Source organism: Mchenga conophoros, linkage group LG9, assembly GCF_057382185.1.
Source record: "Mchenga conophoros isolate Kocher_MC1m ecotype Shallow Benthic linkage group LG9, M_conophoros_male_GT1.1, whole genome shotgun sequence".
NCBI lineage: Eukaryota > Metazoa > Chordata > Actinopteri > Cichliformes > Cichlidae > Mchenga > Mchenga conophoros.
The window spans coordinates 912,679-930,010 of NC_140534.1; the positions used below are offsets into that span (position 1 = coordinate 912,679).

Consider the following 17,332-nt stretch of genomic DNA (forward strand, 5'->3'; position numbering starts at 1 on the left):
CAACCCAGCTTTCAGCATAGTTTTTGCATGTGACTATAATGATTGTGTGTAACTCAAAATTGTGCACAAACACTTCCGATATAGATAGAAGTCTGAAGCCACTGCAGCGCTTCAAATTTCCAATTTATATTTTATCATTCTCTAGGCTTTTAGTTCAGGTTTAACTTCCCCATCACAACCAACCCTCCCTATGATAGCAGAGAGTGTATTCAAAAACAGAGTGATAAGAGAAAGAAACATAAGATGTTTGAGTACTGAAGTAAATGTAGAGTGTGTTTGAAGGATGCACATGCTTGTGTGTTTCTGTAACTTAGAGAGAGTGCAGGGGGAAATTACAGACAGAAGAATTTGTTTGTGTGCGTGCATGTGTGTGTGCATGCGTGTGTGTACATCTGAGTGGATCTGCCAAGTCATCTCACTTGTTTAATGTCAGGGCAGGTCTCTGACCTCTACAGTAAGTGTCTGGTTGTGTAATGTGAATCTGGTAGTGGAAGAATGGATTTACACACCCACCTTTTTCTCTCTCACACACGCTTTCACAGAGCACAGTTGTGTATCATGACTTTAGAGGGCATTGCATTGAATCACATTCATATCCTGAAGACTTAGAGTAACTGTAACAATACCTAGTACCTGACTGACCTCACCCTACTGTGAATGTAACCTTAAACTGACTTTGAAATGCCCTCACCTTAAAATGTAATGATTTACATACTGTCAGCCCATTAATGTGACTGTGCAAACAACATTTTTATGTCTTACACACATGACAAAGATAGTTTCACAAGTAAATCAACACACATTTAAATGTTAATATTTTGTTTGACCTTATTGTGATAGCTACATGGCAAAATAATATTGGATAATTTGTGGCTGGTTAACACACATAGACATATGAACTGACACTGTGACACCTTCATTAGCGATAAGGTATGAAGGTACATTTGTTGGACATGGACACACACTCACACATCTGCACGGACGAGCATCCTCATTAGCATCATGGCAAAAAAAAAATAGTCCACCCATCCTGTTTGTTATTCAGTGGCAAGAGCATGATTGCAAATCAGGAGGCAATTTTTTCAGCAGACTCTTGTTCGTCCACCAGCTTAATCCTGTGCCTACACTTTGAATCTCTGAGTATTGTGGATGGGGATTTGATTGGTCAATTTTGTTCACTTTTGGTTGTATCATGGCAGAAGCTGGAGTGGCAGTTTTCAGTGTTATCAGACATAATTGCAGTGCAGTCTGTTGACAGTTGGTCACTGATATCAACCCTTTCATCAAGCTGTAAAAAAAACAGAGAAAAAGAAAAACAACAACACAGTCTAAAGAAGGCTCGGTTTACTCACCTTAAATCGGGGTACTCAAACTAATCACACAGAAACTTTAATCAGCTTTAATGGGGTTTAATGATGATGTTCAGAGCAGTACACTGACCTTTGAAGAGGTGGAAGTGAATAGATAATTTTTCTGTAGACCTTGGTAAATTAGTACAAATGGTGAAGAATGATATTGCAAATCAGCCATTGGATGAAAAAAACTCCCGCTAAAAGTAAAAATCAGTGATCATTTTTCATACATTTATTTATGTAAACACACACACACAGATACACTTAACATAGCACTATGTTACAATAATATACTGTTTATTAATGATGAATGTAGTCACTCTTGTATCACCATGTTGACTGGCACCATACTAGCTTTTTGAAACAATTTGCGATGAGTGAAATGTGTGAATCTGATGGTGGAATAATAAATATAAATAATAACAATAATAATAGGGAAATAATAACAATATAACAAATCGTAGCTTACCAGTTATAAGGTAAACCTCATAATTGTTTACATGACCTTACTGTAAACATACCCTGCTTTATGTCCCCTTTGACTGTAATTAGAAGCATAATTTAAAAAAAAAAACACCAGATTTTGCTAAATAAGACTTTAAATATCGACTGAGACCAGTGACTTGTTTTTGTTTGTTTGCTCATAACCAAAGCAGGCATACTCTGCTGACCATTAGAAAAAAACAGATTTAACATGCTTCGTTTGTTCTAATCGACTTCCATCTTTTACATACAGTCTGTTGTTAGATTGTATATCACAGTACAACAATATCGTTATCCAATTGGAAAAGTGTCATGAGGGTATCAGATTAAGGCTGACTCCTGGTTCGGATACAGTACAATACACAGCTCAATCTTAATGAGCGTGGTGCGATACAGTGTAATGGTCTAGGTCACCTCAGCAACTACTGGCCCATTTAATGAATGTTTGACTGAGAGTATGTTTCACTGGTCTATTGTTTGGCTGTGTAAACATCCAGTAATTGCACCCTGCAACGGGGGAATAGTACCACCGGGCTGAAAATTACCGATCAGCAAATGCGGGATAATGGCCGTGTGAACATGTGTGTATTTTTTCCTCTTTGTAGTTATGAGGAAGCGTATTTGTGTATTCAAAGACACACAATCATGCATGTGCTATCTGCAAGTGTGCACACTTGTGTGGTTATGTCTTGCGTGCATTGATGTTTGCGTGCGTGTGAACGCTCTCCTTTGTTCACTTACAGTGTCTGTATAATACGCTGTGCACGTGCATGAGTGCACGCCCTTTTCTGGGCGTGTAAATAAATGAACACCTGTCTGTCAGCCTAATGCCCTATTCGATTATGCCTCCGATTCTGTGTGTTCAGCTAATTGCAAGGACTTGTGCTGGCGTTTGTGTTTTCCTTACACTGGCAAATCGCTCTGTGGCCCTGCACACTAATGTTCCCCTTCAACAACCTCACCCATGCAAACTTCACAAACACATATCTGCAAGCACACAGTCTCTCCCAGTTGACATTTTCTACATTTTAATTTTCAAGTGGCCATACTTATCCAGATCAAATTACAAAAAGAGAGCAAAGTGTAAAAACACTCTTGTAATCTGCTCTAAAAAAAACGACTTATTTAACCATGCAGCAGAAACATTTATTGGACAGCGATACACTGAAAGAACAAAGAAAATAACCAGCATTAACACCATCGTTCTTACTGTATCTGAATGCTCCTTGGATACAGTTCTTTTATATGAAGTATAGATGAAGCGCACCCGAAAATCGTTAAGGATTTTGATGACAATCTTGCTGTTCACCATACTTTAATTAATTACTGTAACATTACTTAGTCTCTACAGACTCTTAATCTTAATTTTTGCTATTTTAGTTTCATAAAAAACTTACAAAATAAAGTTATATTTGTGATTTGTTAGTTTCAAACTATACATTCATCACTAGCTGTTTTCCCATCATTATTTGTTTCTCTGTTCCATGCAAGGTGAGCTGGTCTCACTCAGCAATGCTCATTCTTCTTACTTAATTCTTTGCTCGGTCCTATTCAACCTCCTGAGCCCCAGACTCCCAGCTGGAAGATGCCATAGAGAAAGCATATTGATTTTTCTTGTCATCTGATGGTTGCTGCATGAAACAAAGAAAGGAAAAAAACCTCCAGACAGAGAGAAGGAGAGCGATACACAGGTGTGGCGGTATGTGGAGACAAAGGGAAGGAAAGGAGCTCGAGAAAAACCACACGTAGCTCCAACTGTAGAGATGAGCTGGAGAAAAGTAGTAATCTTTTCATTCTTACGTCCATACTTATTATTATCTGCATTGGATTTTCCTGCTCGTATTCATGGTCTCCTATTTTGTGCTCCTATCTCCATTTCTTCCTGTCTTTGTATGGAATTAATGGCTCACTTTTCTGTTTTCATGAATAGAGGTGATGTGATTACGAGAGCCATTTCCATTTGCCCATCAGTAACCGCGGAGCAGAAGGCAAGAAGTAGGGGGATGGTGACACACTATAAGGTGTTTTTATTGTAGCTGACTCACGGCAGATTTTTTTGCTTCTGTTTATTTCTGCATTGGCTTCATTTTAGGCTCAGTCCATCTATCTCTATCCATTCATTTGTCAGCTCAGCTGTTATGGGCTTCAACCTTTCTCTTCCCCCACCTTTCATTGATCCCATTTGCTGGAGCTGTGGCTTTTGTTTGGTTCTTCCAGGTCTACACAGAGAATTTTTTAGCAGGCGAGAAGAATGTGGGCAAAACACATTATATTGCCTAGAGCCATTAAAGGCCAGGGGAGAACACAAACGTTCTGATTCTGTAGAAAGTGCTGTGGTTTTAAAAGGTCCATGTCAACTGCTCCTAAGGCCACGTGGTCTTTTACAGTATGTTTTTTTATTGATTTTTATTGGCTAACTAGAAAATCCACACACTTACAGATATGAGTTTCATGTGATTACCTCAGGGCTGTCTCAATCGAGACAGAATTACTTTTGTGGAAATTTTGTACGATTGTATGTTACTTTGCACATGTTTGTACATGACATGTGATTCATATGTTGTTTCTTTTTTCAATTTCGGTTGTCGTGTATTCTAATAATAATGAACAACAAAGAAGAAATCAATTATGAGTTGGAGCATTTCAGGGATGTAATATATATTGATTCCTCATTTAAACTGAAGGGGAATAGGTGCATCCTAATGATCCTAATACGGGCATCTGATAGCGGGATAAAGCACAACGTATGCTGTTTGAAAGTTCCTGTTTCTGTTGGACGAGGACAAGGGCATCCCGAAACTTTCCCACGTATTTCTAGCTTACCTCTCGATATAGGGACGTTTCCAGGGTGACTCTACGTAGAGTCACACTCATTACGAATCGGGCCATATGCTCAGCCCAAGAGTCAGCACAGGTGCGTGGCAATCACCGATCATGCTGCATGCTGCTGGGAATAAGGAACAAAAAATGTCAGAACAAAAAGTGACACTTGAGGTTTGTTCACATTCAATTAACTCGTTAATGTTAAACAAACAAACAGAAAACTGACTTAGAACATGAAGTAGGGCATGAACCTGACTGCGTGCCGTCTGAGCACCCTGGGAGAGCGTCTGAAGTCCACACTGTAGTAAAACAAAACCTGGTCAGTAAATGTAATCTGGACAACTTGATTTTTTGTTTGGCTGACACATTTTAGTTCAGTCATCTTAACTAGATCTAAATAAGCTGATGCAAGTATCTTGTAATATTATATAACTTGACCATGATGATTTAACCTACTGAGGTAAACATTATGTTGATATAAATATGTTTACAATACATACACCATAAATTATTGTCCCTGTTTATCAGTACCACCTTTTGCACATGAGGTGAATCTTCCTCCGTGGCTATGTACCAAAGAGAAACATAAATGTAACTTTGCAGCGTTCACATCAGCAGTGCTGGCTATTTTCTCTGGATAGCATCTTAATTAAGTTGCACTTAATTAAAGGAGCTGCCATTGAACTAAGAGCCACTGTTTGTGCATCTCTCACATGCAGCTTATTCGGGCATCTGTTTGTCTATCGAACTGCTGAAGTCTTTTTTCTTTTTTCTTTTTTATTTACCTTGGGTAGTACACTCTGTGCTGAGGAGCACTTTTTTTACACACACAGATTGATGCAAAATGCATAAAATAACACCTCTCTTAGTTCAGTTCTGGGGAAAATAATACTTACTCACACTTAAGTATCTACATTTTTTACCACTCTTTTAGGCTTTTGACAGCCATTGGCAGTCAACAGGAAAATATTAAAATGAAAAAGACAGGAAGAAGATAGTCTGGTCTACTAAAATGCTAAATAATTTGATCTTCAGTGTTGAAGAGAATATCATTTGCTCCCCAAACCAATAGCCAACCTTATTCAGGTCCTTCATAGTAACTGCTTTTTCTCTCTTCTCTCTCCTACACTACCCCTCCCTCTGCCCTCCCTCTGTCTTAACACAGTGATGAAGATTGATGTTCAGGTCCTAATTAGCATCTGCTTTAGTATGCACACTGCCAGTTTGTCCATTCCTGACCCTCGAATCAGTTAACAGACATGACAGGGCTTGTCCAATCAGATTAAGGCCAGAGGGACAGACTTCCTGTGTGGAGCTGTCACTCTAGATGCACTGTGGGCACCGCTGATGGATGTGATCTGGACTAGGAGACCCAAATCATTTCAAAATTGTGTAAAACATCATGCATCGTATTAGGTTGTGCAGACAGATGAATAAGATTAACTACAACACCACGACAGTGTGCTGTAAACGCCCTCAAATGGGATAGAAGTGGTAATAAATGAAAGTGACATGATGTGACAGCTTGTTGATCTTAAACCATAAACATTTTAGTCCTGGTTGAATTTGCAACACTTTTGAAAACAGGTGTCAGGCTCTGAATGTGTTTCAATATTGCAACCGTCAATTTGTGGATCTCTTTGCATTACTTAACTTCTCCAACTCATTTATTTCCCCTCATATAGCATCAGCCAATCAGTGTGAAATTCAACATTGTCAAGCATATTGTGTTATAGTGTGTGTGTGTGTGTGTGTGTGTGTGTGTGTGTGTGTGTGTGTGTGTGTGTGTGTGTGTGTGTGTGAATACTGTCTATCAATGGCCATGATGGGATTTCAGACTGAAGTTCAACTGTCTCATGAGACCTAGACATGAAAAGAGAGAGAGATGAAGAGAGGTTTAAAAAAAAGAAAGAAATCCTTTGATAGTCCTTGTATTTTCATGTGTGGTACTCTTCTATCACACTTTGCCTCCCTCAAATGTATGTGCGTGTGTGTGTGTGTGCATGTTCGTGTATGTGTGTGTGCATCAAAAGCCCTACCATCACACAGCAGTCTTTTCCTTTGTCCCAGTTATATCACTCTGTCTCTGCCTCCGCCCTTCCTTCCCTTGCCACCTGCCTTTTTCACAGTCATGTCATACTGCTCTCCTGCCATACCTAGTGATTCCATTGAAAATATTTCACTGCAACACACCCCCGCATGCCTCAAGAAATGGCAAAGTAACCTCTCTAACCAGGAACATGAAACTCTGTGCTGCAGCAGTGACACCTAATTTATTCCCCCTACCCACTGGTGTGTCATATCAAAAACACACAGCCTGGGTATAAAAGAGCAAAGTCCACAAATTGTTCTGTGTGGCATTTATTACCACACAAAGCAAAAAATAATAAAAATGTAACATAAAGAATATGGCACATAAGTGGCAACATATCGTGGTGCAGATTCCTTAAAAGCTGTGTGGGTATTTAATGTGGCTTTTGCAGTTATGTTGGTACCGCGTCTTTGATCCGTTTTTACTTTTCCAGGCTGCTGTTTCCATCCTGCTGTTTCACATCATTGGCACGTTGCCTTGTGGTGCATCTACCAGGGCTATGGCTCTCATTAGCACCTGTGTTGACATGACTGGCATCTCATCTGTTGTTTTCCTCTTTCTCCATCTTTTTTCTTTTTTCCTATTTTTCCTTTCCTGTCAGCTTCCTCTCGCTTGTTGTACTCAAAGTTGCCCCCAAATGCTCAGTGTTTCCCCCCCTAACTTTCACTCCTTATCCTCCCTCGCGGTTTCGCTTCTCTATCCTTCTCCCTTCTGCTCTGTTCCTCTCACTGTCTCTCCCTACCAGGGGTTTTTAATTAATGGTCGAGCCATGATGCTTATCTTATCAGCAGATCACTCTGCTTTCTATTAACTACACTGACAGAACTGGGAGGCTGTAGGGGGATGGATGACACACACTCTCATACACATACAGTGACATAGCATATAGTCAGATACATATATATGGCGTCAGTACACAGAAGTATAGACACAAAAGAATATATATGCACCTGCCATTACACTCATGCACACAAACAGACATGGAAGCAACAAGGGCCTCATAAACACACATCATGATGCTATCTTAATCTTGCCACACACCCTTACACACATAAACAAACTGCCCTGATGGTATCTCACTGTGTGATTTAAGGAACGTTGTTTGGGGGTCTCTCCTCCTAAATCCCCTAAATGCCTTGGGAATCCCTCCCTCTTCCTCCTTCTCTCTATCTGTCCTCTACCTCCCTCCTTCAGTCCTGCTTCCAGCTGAATGAACACTTATCATTCGGCAGATAAACAGCCGTCCATGCTGGAGCTTGCTTTATCTTTGAGAGCCATGTTTACTCCCTGTGAATGCTCTGCTTTCCACAGATGTTTCATAGAGTGCATTCACTTGATCCGACAGAGATGAGCGCTGTGTCGAGGCTTCATTTTCTGCAGCAAAAACTATGGATGCACACACAATCTTCTACCCTATCAGGTTTAACTCCCCAGGCAGGTCAATTGTCCCATATTTACCACATTTTCATGTTTGGGTCGGCTGAGCTAGGAGGCACAATAAATCAGCAGTTTGCACGATAGCTTGATGGGGATTACGGTGAGACACAGTTTGCCACAGAACAGTAAGCATGAAGCCAGAAACAACAAAATCAATCCTCAAACATCATGATCGATGGGAGCCGCAAAATTTCAACATAGGTTTTCGTCAGATCGCATTGAGAGTTGGCAGTTTTCTGAAAGCACAGAGAGAAACAAGCAACAGAGAAACAGTTTACAAAGTGATTATTGGAGAAACATTACGGTGGATTGAGGCGGCACATGCTCGTGCACGAGTGTAGACATATCTCAGTCGCCCACACTTTCACACACACTCATAATTTCCTCATTTGGGGGGCCATAGCAAAACAATTATCAGAGGGACAATTATCAGAGGGGGATAATACAATAAAGGAGACCATTTCCTGTGTATTACCGAGGGACAAAACATTTATTTCACTTTGTCTAGTGTGTTCATGAGAGTATAAACTTCCAGTGGTGGAATGTATAGGAAATAACTGAAACTGCAGACAGCAAGCAGGCAGCAGAAATGCTGTCCTGTGCAGTTAGCAACACTTTTTGATTCCTTTTATAAGCTTTCTAAAAATTTCTCTGCATGCATCGCTTCATGCTTCTGCCGAAATCCTCTTTATTTGTATTAACTCGTATTTTGTCGCATCCATACAAATGTACAAATAAGCTGTTGCCCTTCAGCTTGCCCTTCAAAATGATAATCCCTAGCATCTTCACATTTGCTGGTTACCTCTCAAAAAATTGTCACACATGGTTGCTATGACAATGCTCCAAATCATCCATCTGAAATAACTCAAAAGGTTTCAAAGATTTACTGTTATTCTAAGGAAATCCAGCTTGTCTTTTATTACGCTAAAATGCTAATACCATTTGTGGTTGATTTTGATCCATTTATTAAAGTTTTCATGATTGCCACGTGCTTAGCTTTGTGGCCTTATCTTTACTTTCTCTCATTTCCTGCACTTGTGTTGGATGAAAATGACGATATTTCAGCAAATTAGGCATTCAGCAGGTGATCTGTGTCATTTTTGTTCCACTGTGTTGCTTAATTTCTAAAGCCTTCTCCCATTAGAAGTGAGTTTTCTTGTACTGAAAACAGAGCAGAGTGGATTTTGACATTTAAATCTCTCTTTCATTCATGCTCTGCCTATCCCGCATTAACGTTGACATGCATGGTTGAATATCTGTGGCTGAAAAAAAGTCTCTGATTTTATTGAACTACTTTTAGGTAATATTTTCATTTCAGTGAGAAACTTTGTTAACCTGCTGAAGGAATAAAAGTGTCTCTGTATGTCATTCTGCAGAGAGTTTGGGTGGAGAGATCCAGAGTTGCCAGAGGTGATCCAGATGTTACAGCACCAGTTCCCATCGGTGCAGTCCAATGCTGCAGCCTACCTACAGCATCTCTGTTTTGGAGACAACAAGATCAAAGCTGAGGTTTGTGTATACGTGTGCGTACATGTATGTCCTTGTCTGTGTCTATCAGTGTGTTGCGCAGGTTTAGTATCATGTGAGAATTTGATTAAAATCAGTGTTGCAAAGAAGGGAATGATTGTAACTTTTATAATGAAAGCCATCAAAATATGTGTTTGAAAAAACAGGTGAATAATTTGTGACTAGAAGATGCTGTCAAACCTATTCAGAGGAATGCTTTTGAGAAATAATGCAATAGCTAACCAGTTTCACACTGATGTTCTGCTTGATAAAGCTTGCCACAATCACCATTCTTAAGATGTGCATTCTACTGACTTGTATTTATTGAGGTAATGAAGCTCAATTAGTCCCGAAGCAGCAGGTTTGCCTCTCAAAACTAATTTTGCGGTGAAGCCCCTTTGAAACACTCTAATAAACCCTTTAATAAAGCTAGTGGCAATCTAAAACAGTGGCATTGGCACATGCAGATGCATTCAAATCTGCATCTCTTCCTTCAACAGACACAAATTCACACACCCCTCCACAGTCTACAGTACCTCTGAATCAATTTACAAGTACACGCGGTTGAGAACATTGACATTTTTTTTCTATATGAAATTAATTTCAGTGGAAGCAGTCAATAGCTGCAACTGCAGCCTAATGAAAAGTGATCCCATATAACTGTAATGCTCATTCATGCACAGATGTAAAGTGATGTGTGTCAGCACAATGTGTGCACATATGCAAATAGACATAACACAATACAAAACAGAAAAATTAATATTAACCTTCTGCAAATCAAAGGCAATTAAACATGTAAACATGCACGCGGCTAATTTTCATTCACATCGACCCACTTACCCACCCACACAAAGACACACGCAGGGATACAGAAATGCAATCACACTTCCATACAAAAACATCACACTTGATTCCTCTCCCTTCCCCTCACCCATGCAGCTCTGAAAGAAACCTAAGTGCTCGTGTCTTTTATAATGGATCCAATTATGCCTGAATAGAGGTGTCCAACAATGGTGAAAAAACATTGCGTTGACAGCGAAATCTTTGGCCTGGCTTCATCAAGTCTGTTTCATTGTCATGCTTTGGGTCCCAGGCGTGGCTAAACACTGTTTACACAAAAAGAGAATTCAGCCTGTACTTTGGATCACATCAAACAAAAACACACTTATATTCTCTGCAAACACGAGATACATTTCCACTTTTCCACATGTGCACAATGCACATGACAGCAATGCAGTGTGTGAAATATGATGCAATAAGAAACACAGTGAGATGTGCCTTAAGCTGTATTTCTTAAATAGTCTTTAATGAAAAACAAAGTTGATTGACGATCACTAAGCCAGATATGGGACATTAATTTGGTTAAAGATCCATTTGCTATATTGAAGCCAAATAGTGTAGTGTTTTTGTACACATACACACATGCACACACACACACACACACAAACACACACGCATGTACACACGCACACACATATAGATATAGATAGAAAGACAGAGATATAGATAGATATAATATGATATCATGCAGGACTATGGATGAGTAGATGACCGGCATCCACACTGATCAAGAAACACCTGGTAGCTCAATGTTATAACATCAGTAGAGGACAGCTAGCTACCATTAAAGCTGGAGATCCAGAGTCTACAGTACAATGGGAAGAATAGTGAGCTGTATGAACATAATAAGCCAACTCTGATAGAAGAGAGCAGTGTAACTGAACCTGATAATACCTGCAGTAACAGAGGAAACTACTGATTGTGGCCAGACTCAAGTTAGCCACCAAACCAAGGGCACAACTCCCCCAGTTCACTGACAAAGTCCTATCAGAGGAGATTATTGCAGATGTGACCACTGCTCTGCTCACCATCCACACTACTCGTATCACAGAGCTATTAGATACCCCTGCCTCAGTAATCCTAGAAGGACTTGGGTATATGATCAAGAATGCGTGTAGAGAAAGCTCTTTGTGGAGAAGAAGGCTGGAATTTAAAATCAGAAAAGCTCAAAGGATATTAGTTGGTTAAGTGAAGTGTAGAAAGGCATCATGAGAAAAGTATAAGATGAGGCTCTGGAAACTGCCAAACGAATGTTACAGCTCTGGCTGAAGAGATACCACCAGAGACGCAGGAGGAAAAATATGAGTGGCCTTTTTCAAGGATGCTACCAGGATGTACTCTTAGTTGCAAGAGAATAATAGGAAAGACTAGGATAACAACTAGGACAGACCTACCAGAGCTGAAGATGTTCTCCCAGAAGAATATCTGGGAGAAAAAGGTGCACATAACACCAGCACCTAGAGCAAGAGCCAGTCAGCATCACAAAGGCAGACGTTCCTCAATGAGTTGTTGTTGGAGGAATGAAGAGCTGGACGGCACCAGGACTTAGCACGATCTACACCTGGTGGATGAAAAAGAAGAACACCACTCCATAAACGCGTGGCAGTACAAATTGAAGTAGTGGGACTACTAACAGCAGGTACTCATCTGGACTGGAATTATAGCAACACACACGAATCACATGAGGCACATGAGTTAATGCATGAGCACAGCCTAGGGCGTAGTAGGGCATTGTAAATTACACCAAAGCACCAGCTCCTGGATAACACAGCACTACACTAGGACTGTAAGACCAGATAGACCAGCCTCAGCTTTGACTACAAGAAAGACTACAGCTCAATGCCACACACATAGAGACTGGAATGTTTGGCACCGTACAAAGCTAATAGCACACTAATAATGTTAGTCAGGAACTGGGACTGTGGGAGACCACTGGAGACCAAGTCCAAGGGAATTGCATAAGTCACTATCAAGAGGTGATGCACTGCCCCTACTCTTCATCACCCTCTCATGATCCACAACACGTAAAATCACTATATTAGTTTGTTTGGGGTTTTTTTGGTCAGCTGTCCTTTAAAGGTCCGCTTTTTCTAACATTTGACCACTTTAAGACATGCTACTTGTAATGTGTGTTGCCATTATGTGTATTTCAAGTTTCGATCCAAATCGTTTTTTAAACCATACCTTTGTACCTCTGGGTTTGAGCTTGATTTCAGTAAACTACACCCATATTGATACAGACCTGAATGAGACTCTGTTAATTACTTAAGTACAGCCAAAATCTCAGTACAGTTTTTGTTTGTAACTTATGTGAATGCAAATTTTGTCAGATAACACTGAAATTGCAGGAATCGAGATTTCAGTTCAGAGTAACTGCTTGGTAAATATGTTGAGTATGTTAATTTTTTTCCCCTGTATGTTCTGTTGTCTGACAACAGGGACATGACAATATGTACATGCAAAGACTGTTTGGAGTTAAAGATGTTTGTTTATAGTGAATTCGGTTTGTAATAAAATATAAGACGAGCGTAGAGAGTCAGAGAGAAGCAAACGGTTAAGTCTTAAAATTTCTAAGTTCATAGTTAGCTTTTAGCATTACATTTTTTCCAGAGCTGATTACATTAGTGCCTTTAAAGAATAGCAAGATTGTATTAGTATTTCATCAAGTTTTTAGTTCAGGAGAACATAAAAGTATTAGTTTGGTTAGTTCAAGGTTTTTTTCCGCATCACCATACAGCCATTATTTGATATTTTACCAGAGCCATTACGTTTGTCGCATTCAACCTACCAGACTCCACTTACAAACACACACACAGACACAAAGTTTACCTTGGAGAAACTGGGATTTGCTGGGTGCCTCTGGTGTTTAACATATTAGTCTGATTCAAAAATAACGTGTTAAAATACCAGTCACACACACAAAATAAACTCATGAGGCAGAAAGCGGTCCTCTGCCAGCTAAAATTACCTTTTAGAGTTCAGTGGCTTTAACCAGAACAACAGTCGTCCTTGTCAAAGAAGCTCTGTGAGCTTTAAAAATGCTTTAAATACAAACTAATTGGGAATTTTGTTGTTGTTGTTACGAGATGTTTTGCTGCTGAACCTCCAGAGCAGTATTTTCAACATCCATATTAGCAGCATACTATGGTATGGTCGGGTAACTATGGACAACTTTTAGCTCAACTCATATTGGTTACATAATGTTTTACATAGAAACAGAGGAAAATTCTTACTTCCTCCAGGTTTTCATAACTCATATTTTTTTTCCTTTCATCTCATAATATTATAAAAACTAATTTTCATGATAAATCAATTCATTTCAATCAAAGGTAAATATAAAATAAATGATCATAACTGTCACTGCTTCATAATTACTATTAGTATCATTATGATTAGCTTGGATGTTTAATAACATTTTCTTTTGTTGTCAGTTATGTATCTTTTCTCATCTTCAGAGTTGTAAGAAAGTGACTTTTTTCTTTCATTTTAAACAAGCGAGAGTTTAAAATGTCTGTATGACTATCTTTGCTTTATTACAAAGGCTTCCAAACACATGAAGTGGCATTAAATTGTCAATTGTATTCTCTCCTGCTTATCAGCAGACAAAAAGAAAAATGTGTTATTAACGCTTTGAAGCAAAGACAAAGACCAGCAGGGGCGCACGTTGATTAGCATTACTTCAATCCAGTTACACACATGGGCTTTTTTTATCACCCGGTCTGTGCCTGTATTTCAAAAGAGAGGTGAGGTTTCATTTGATGGAGTTTTGTCCATGACAGTCCCTTCTTCTCTTTAACCACAGGAAACATAATGGCACTACTAACTTCCTGGATTTTTGTCCACATCATTTGTTCATTTTGACTTCTCCAATCACCCAGCAGGGAAGTAGACAGGTCTATATCAGGATGAGTGCGTTGCATGATTACAAGTGTAATTTTATGTGTCGGTGAATTCAAATTAACAATCAGAAGAAACGTTTATTTGCAGAGTAGTGCCAGGATTTTAGTGCAAGGGGAAAATTCCTGTCTTTTTTTTTTTTTTTTTTGTATTTCGCCTTTACTTCACATTTCCTGTCATAAATTTTTTTAGCTCACATGTACGTCACATTTTCATAGGAACTCACCCAATTACGTTAGCAATATTACATGTATGTCACATGGATGGATTTGTGTTTGTTTGTAGGATTATCTGATACCAGAATATCCTGACAGGAGTAGTAGGATATAAATTTCGTTAACAATTAAGGTCACGGTTTTGTTTGTTTTCAATGTTGAAGGTTAGATTGTGTAACAAAGACACAGTTTATACATTCTATTTTCTGCTTCTCAAATTTGGCAGACTACTAAAGGACAATGAGCTGTGAATGTTTTAGCGAGTCACTTTTTTTTTTGTGCTCCCTAATTTACTTCAAAGCTCTGTATTGATTTTCTTTTTCCAGAAATTATACTGGCTATTAAATTCAAAAAGTTGAAATCACAGCTTTTTATAACTGTCTATTCATTTTATATTGTCTAATCTGTGTGTGTCACTCCAAAATCACTACTGGCATTTAGGAAATTAAAAGCTTCTCTAACAAAATAATAACTACTTAATTTTGTATTGTTGTAGCAGGTGATTTAAGACATTACTCGACAGCACTAAGATTTCTTCTTTTTGGCTATAGTGAAAAGGAACCTTGTGATTTTTTTTGTCATTTGAAATATTATTGCATTAAGTTGTGATTTCCTGCCTCACTTTATATACATATAAAGTTTTAGAAGCACTGTTTTAGAAAGATAATGTACAGGAAGTCCTGCATTGTAGTATTTACTTGGTTCTTGAGACATACAGTGACATGTATGTGAAAGTAAATGCTTTTTGCAGCTATTTGGTATGACTCTGGATTAAGAGGCTTATATTCTCGTATTTTCAGTCACAGTGAGCAGCTGAATACAGCCACAGTATGGTTCCTATTCATTGCTAAAGACATAATCTGTAGCAGCAAATACAAGTGGAAAGATAGAAACAGAAACCAGAAAAAAATACGTTTTTAGAAAGAAAGAAGAAAAATATTGGCGAAAAAAACAAGAAAATATTTCCCTATGATATCTTGGAACTGGTACATAAGATGACACAATGTTTTGTTTCTTGGTCGATGACATTTATATGTGCTTGTGTACAAATGTTTCAACACAGGTATGAGTGGACATTTTAGATTAGATGTGTCAGTGTGAGCATGTTTTAATTTACAGTTATATGCATGGATATTTTTCTTTTTCCTACACAAATACTGCGAGCAGGAAAGAGAAGTCAGATATAGAGAAAGTGAAAGAGAGAGAGAGAGGCTGTGTTTCGTGTGTGTCTGTGTTTGATAAGGTAGATGGAGGTCTGGCTGCAGCCTAGACTGCAGAGGCAGCTTGCCAAATTCATCTTCAGCATCATTTATAGCATCTTTAGACACATACACAGTACAAATGCTGTATCATCCACACACATAACTAAATTCACACCTACAACCAGTTATATGCTGTATATTTCCCACAGAGTGAATTAAAACAGAACCATTGACATGGCAGCTAATAGATTTCCTTTGGGTATGCAAAACACAGGCTCACAGTCTCAACCTGAGCTTTAGTTACATCAGTAATTCATTTTGGGTTGCAGCCATATCAATATCCATTTATCCAACAAGCGGCTTGATGGGGGACGAATGTGACCCCTGACTCTTTGTCATTTCTCAGCCTCAAAAGAATCAGGCTTTAGATTTTTAGGCCGTGAACTCTACAAATGCTGTAAATATCTGTTCAGTAGACATGAATGCGGAAGATGAGAAATGCAGCAAATGATTCTTAATGATGCTGCAGAAGTAGTATATGTTTCTGTCCCTCTTCACAGCGTATTTTCCACTTAGCTTTTCCCCCTTATGTACATTTAGGTTAATAAGTTGGTTTTAAATCAAACTGTATGTACGTGTAGTTAAAGTGCAGACTTTCAGCTTTACTTCAAGGGATTTAGCAAGAACCTATGGATATCACTAAACGCTGTGTTTCCTCCTTTGAGATGCTCTGCCACTGCCAAGCCTTTACTGCAGCTACCTTCAAATACTGCTTGTACAGATTCAGTGGGTTCAGTTCAGGCACTGATCATTGAAGGCTACTGCATGTCTTTGCCTTAAGAAACTCTTGTGTTGCTTTTGGAGCATCTTTTTGGCCATTATCTATTAGATGTTTTCTGGCATAGTTTAATGCATTTCTGTTACTGACTATAACGAGTTGTTATCTGTTAACATTCATAAAGGCATCTTTTGAGCCAACTTTAAAGACTTTGAGAGTCTTTGAAAACATCCTTGACTTGGTTAGAGGTTGTGAAGGATTTTTCTTAACCAAGGAAAGAATTCTGCAATCAACCACTGTATTTGCCATCTGTGGACTTCCAAGCCTGTTGATGTTGTTGAACTGGCTGGTGCATTCCTTTTGAAAATGGTTGCAGTTCCTATACAGTTAATCGAATACTTTTATTAAAACCGTTGAAGTAAAGCTGAAAGACGCTTTAATCACATTTTGATTTTCTAACCTAACTGTAAGTGTTGCAAAAGTACCAGCAACATACTTTAATTAAAAACATTTTACTCTATAATTCACTCTAATTTTTAAACAACCTAATTAATAACACATACATTGCTGCTGTGAGGAATAGTGTTTGCTCTGTTTTCTCTGTTAGCTACCTCGTCATACAACAAAGCCTCCAGTATATTTGTTACAGTACATTTTCACAGCTGTGAATTTTTATGCTGATAACTCTATGAGAATTAGCTGTGTCC

At 38.8% G+C, this 17,332-nt stretch overlaps 1 protein-coding gene across 1 annotated transcript in view; it reads left to right on the top strand.

Annotated features, from left to right (window-relative positions):
- LOC146566563 (catenin delta-1-like) overlaps window positions 1–17,332 on the top strand; it is a 39,283-nt gene that overhangs the window by 9,846 nt on the left and 12,105 nt on the right. Inside the window, exon 8 of the mRNA XM_085287842.1 lies at window positions 9,566–9,696. Within this exon, the coding sequence (XP_085143968.1) occupies window positions 9,566–9,696 (131 nt within the window). The remainder of the gene's footprint in view (window positions 1–9,565; window positions 9,697–17,332) is intronic.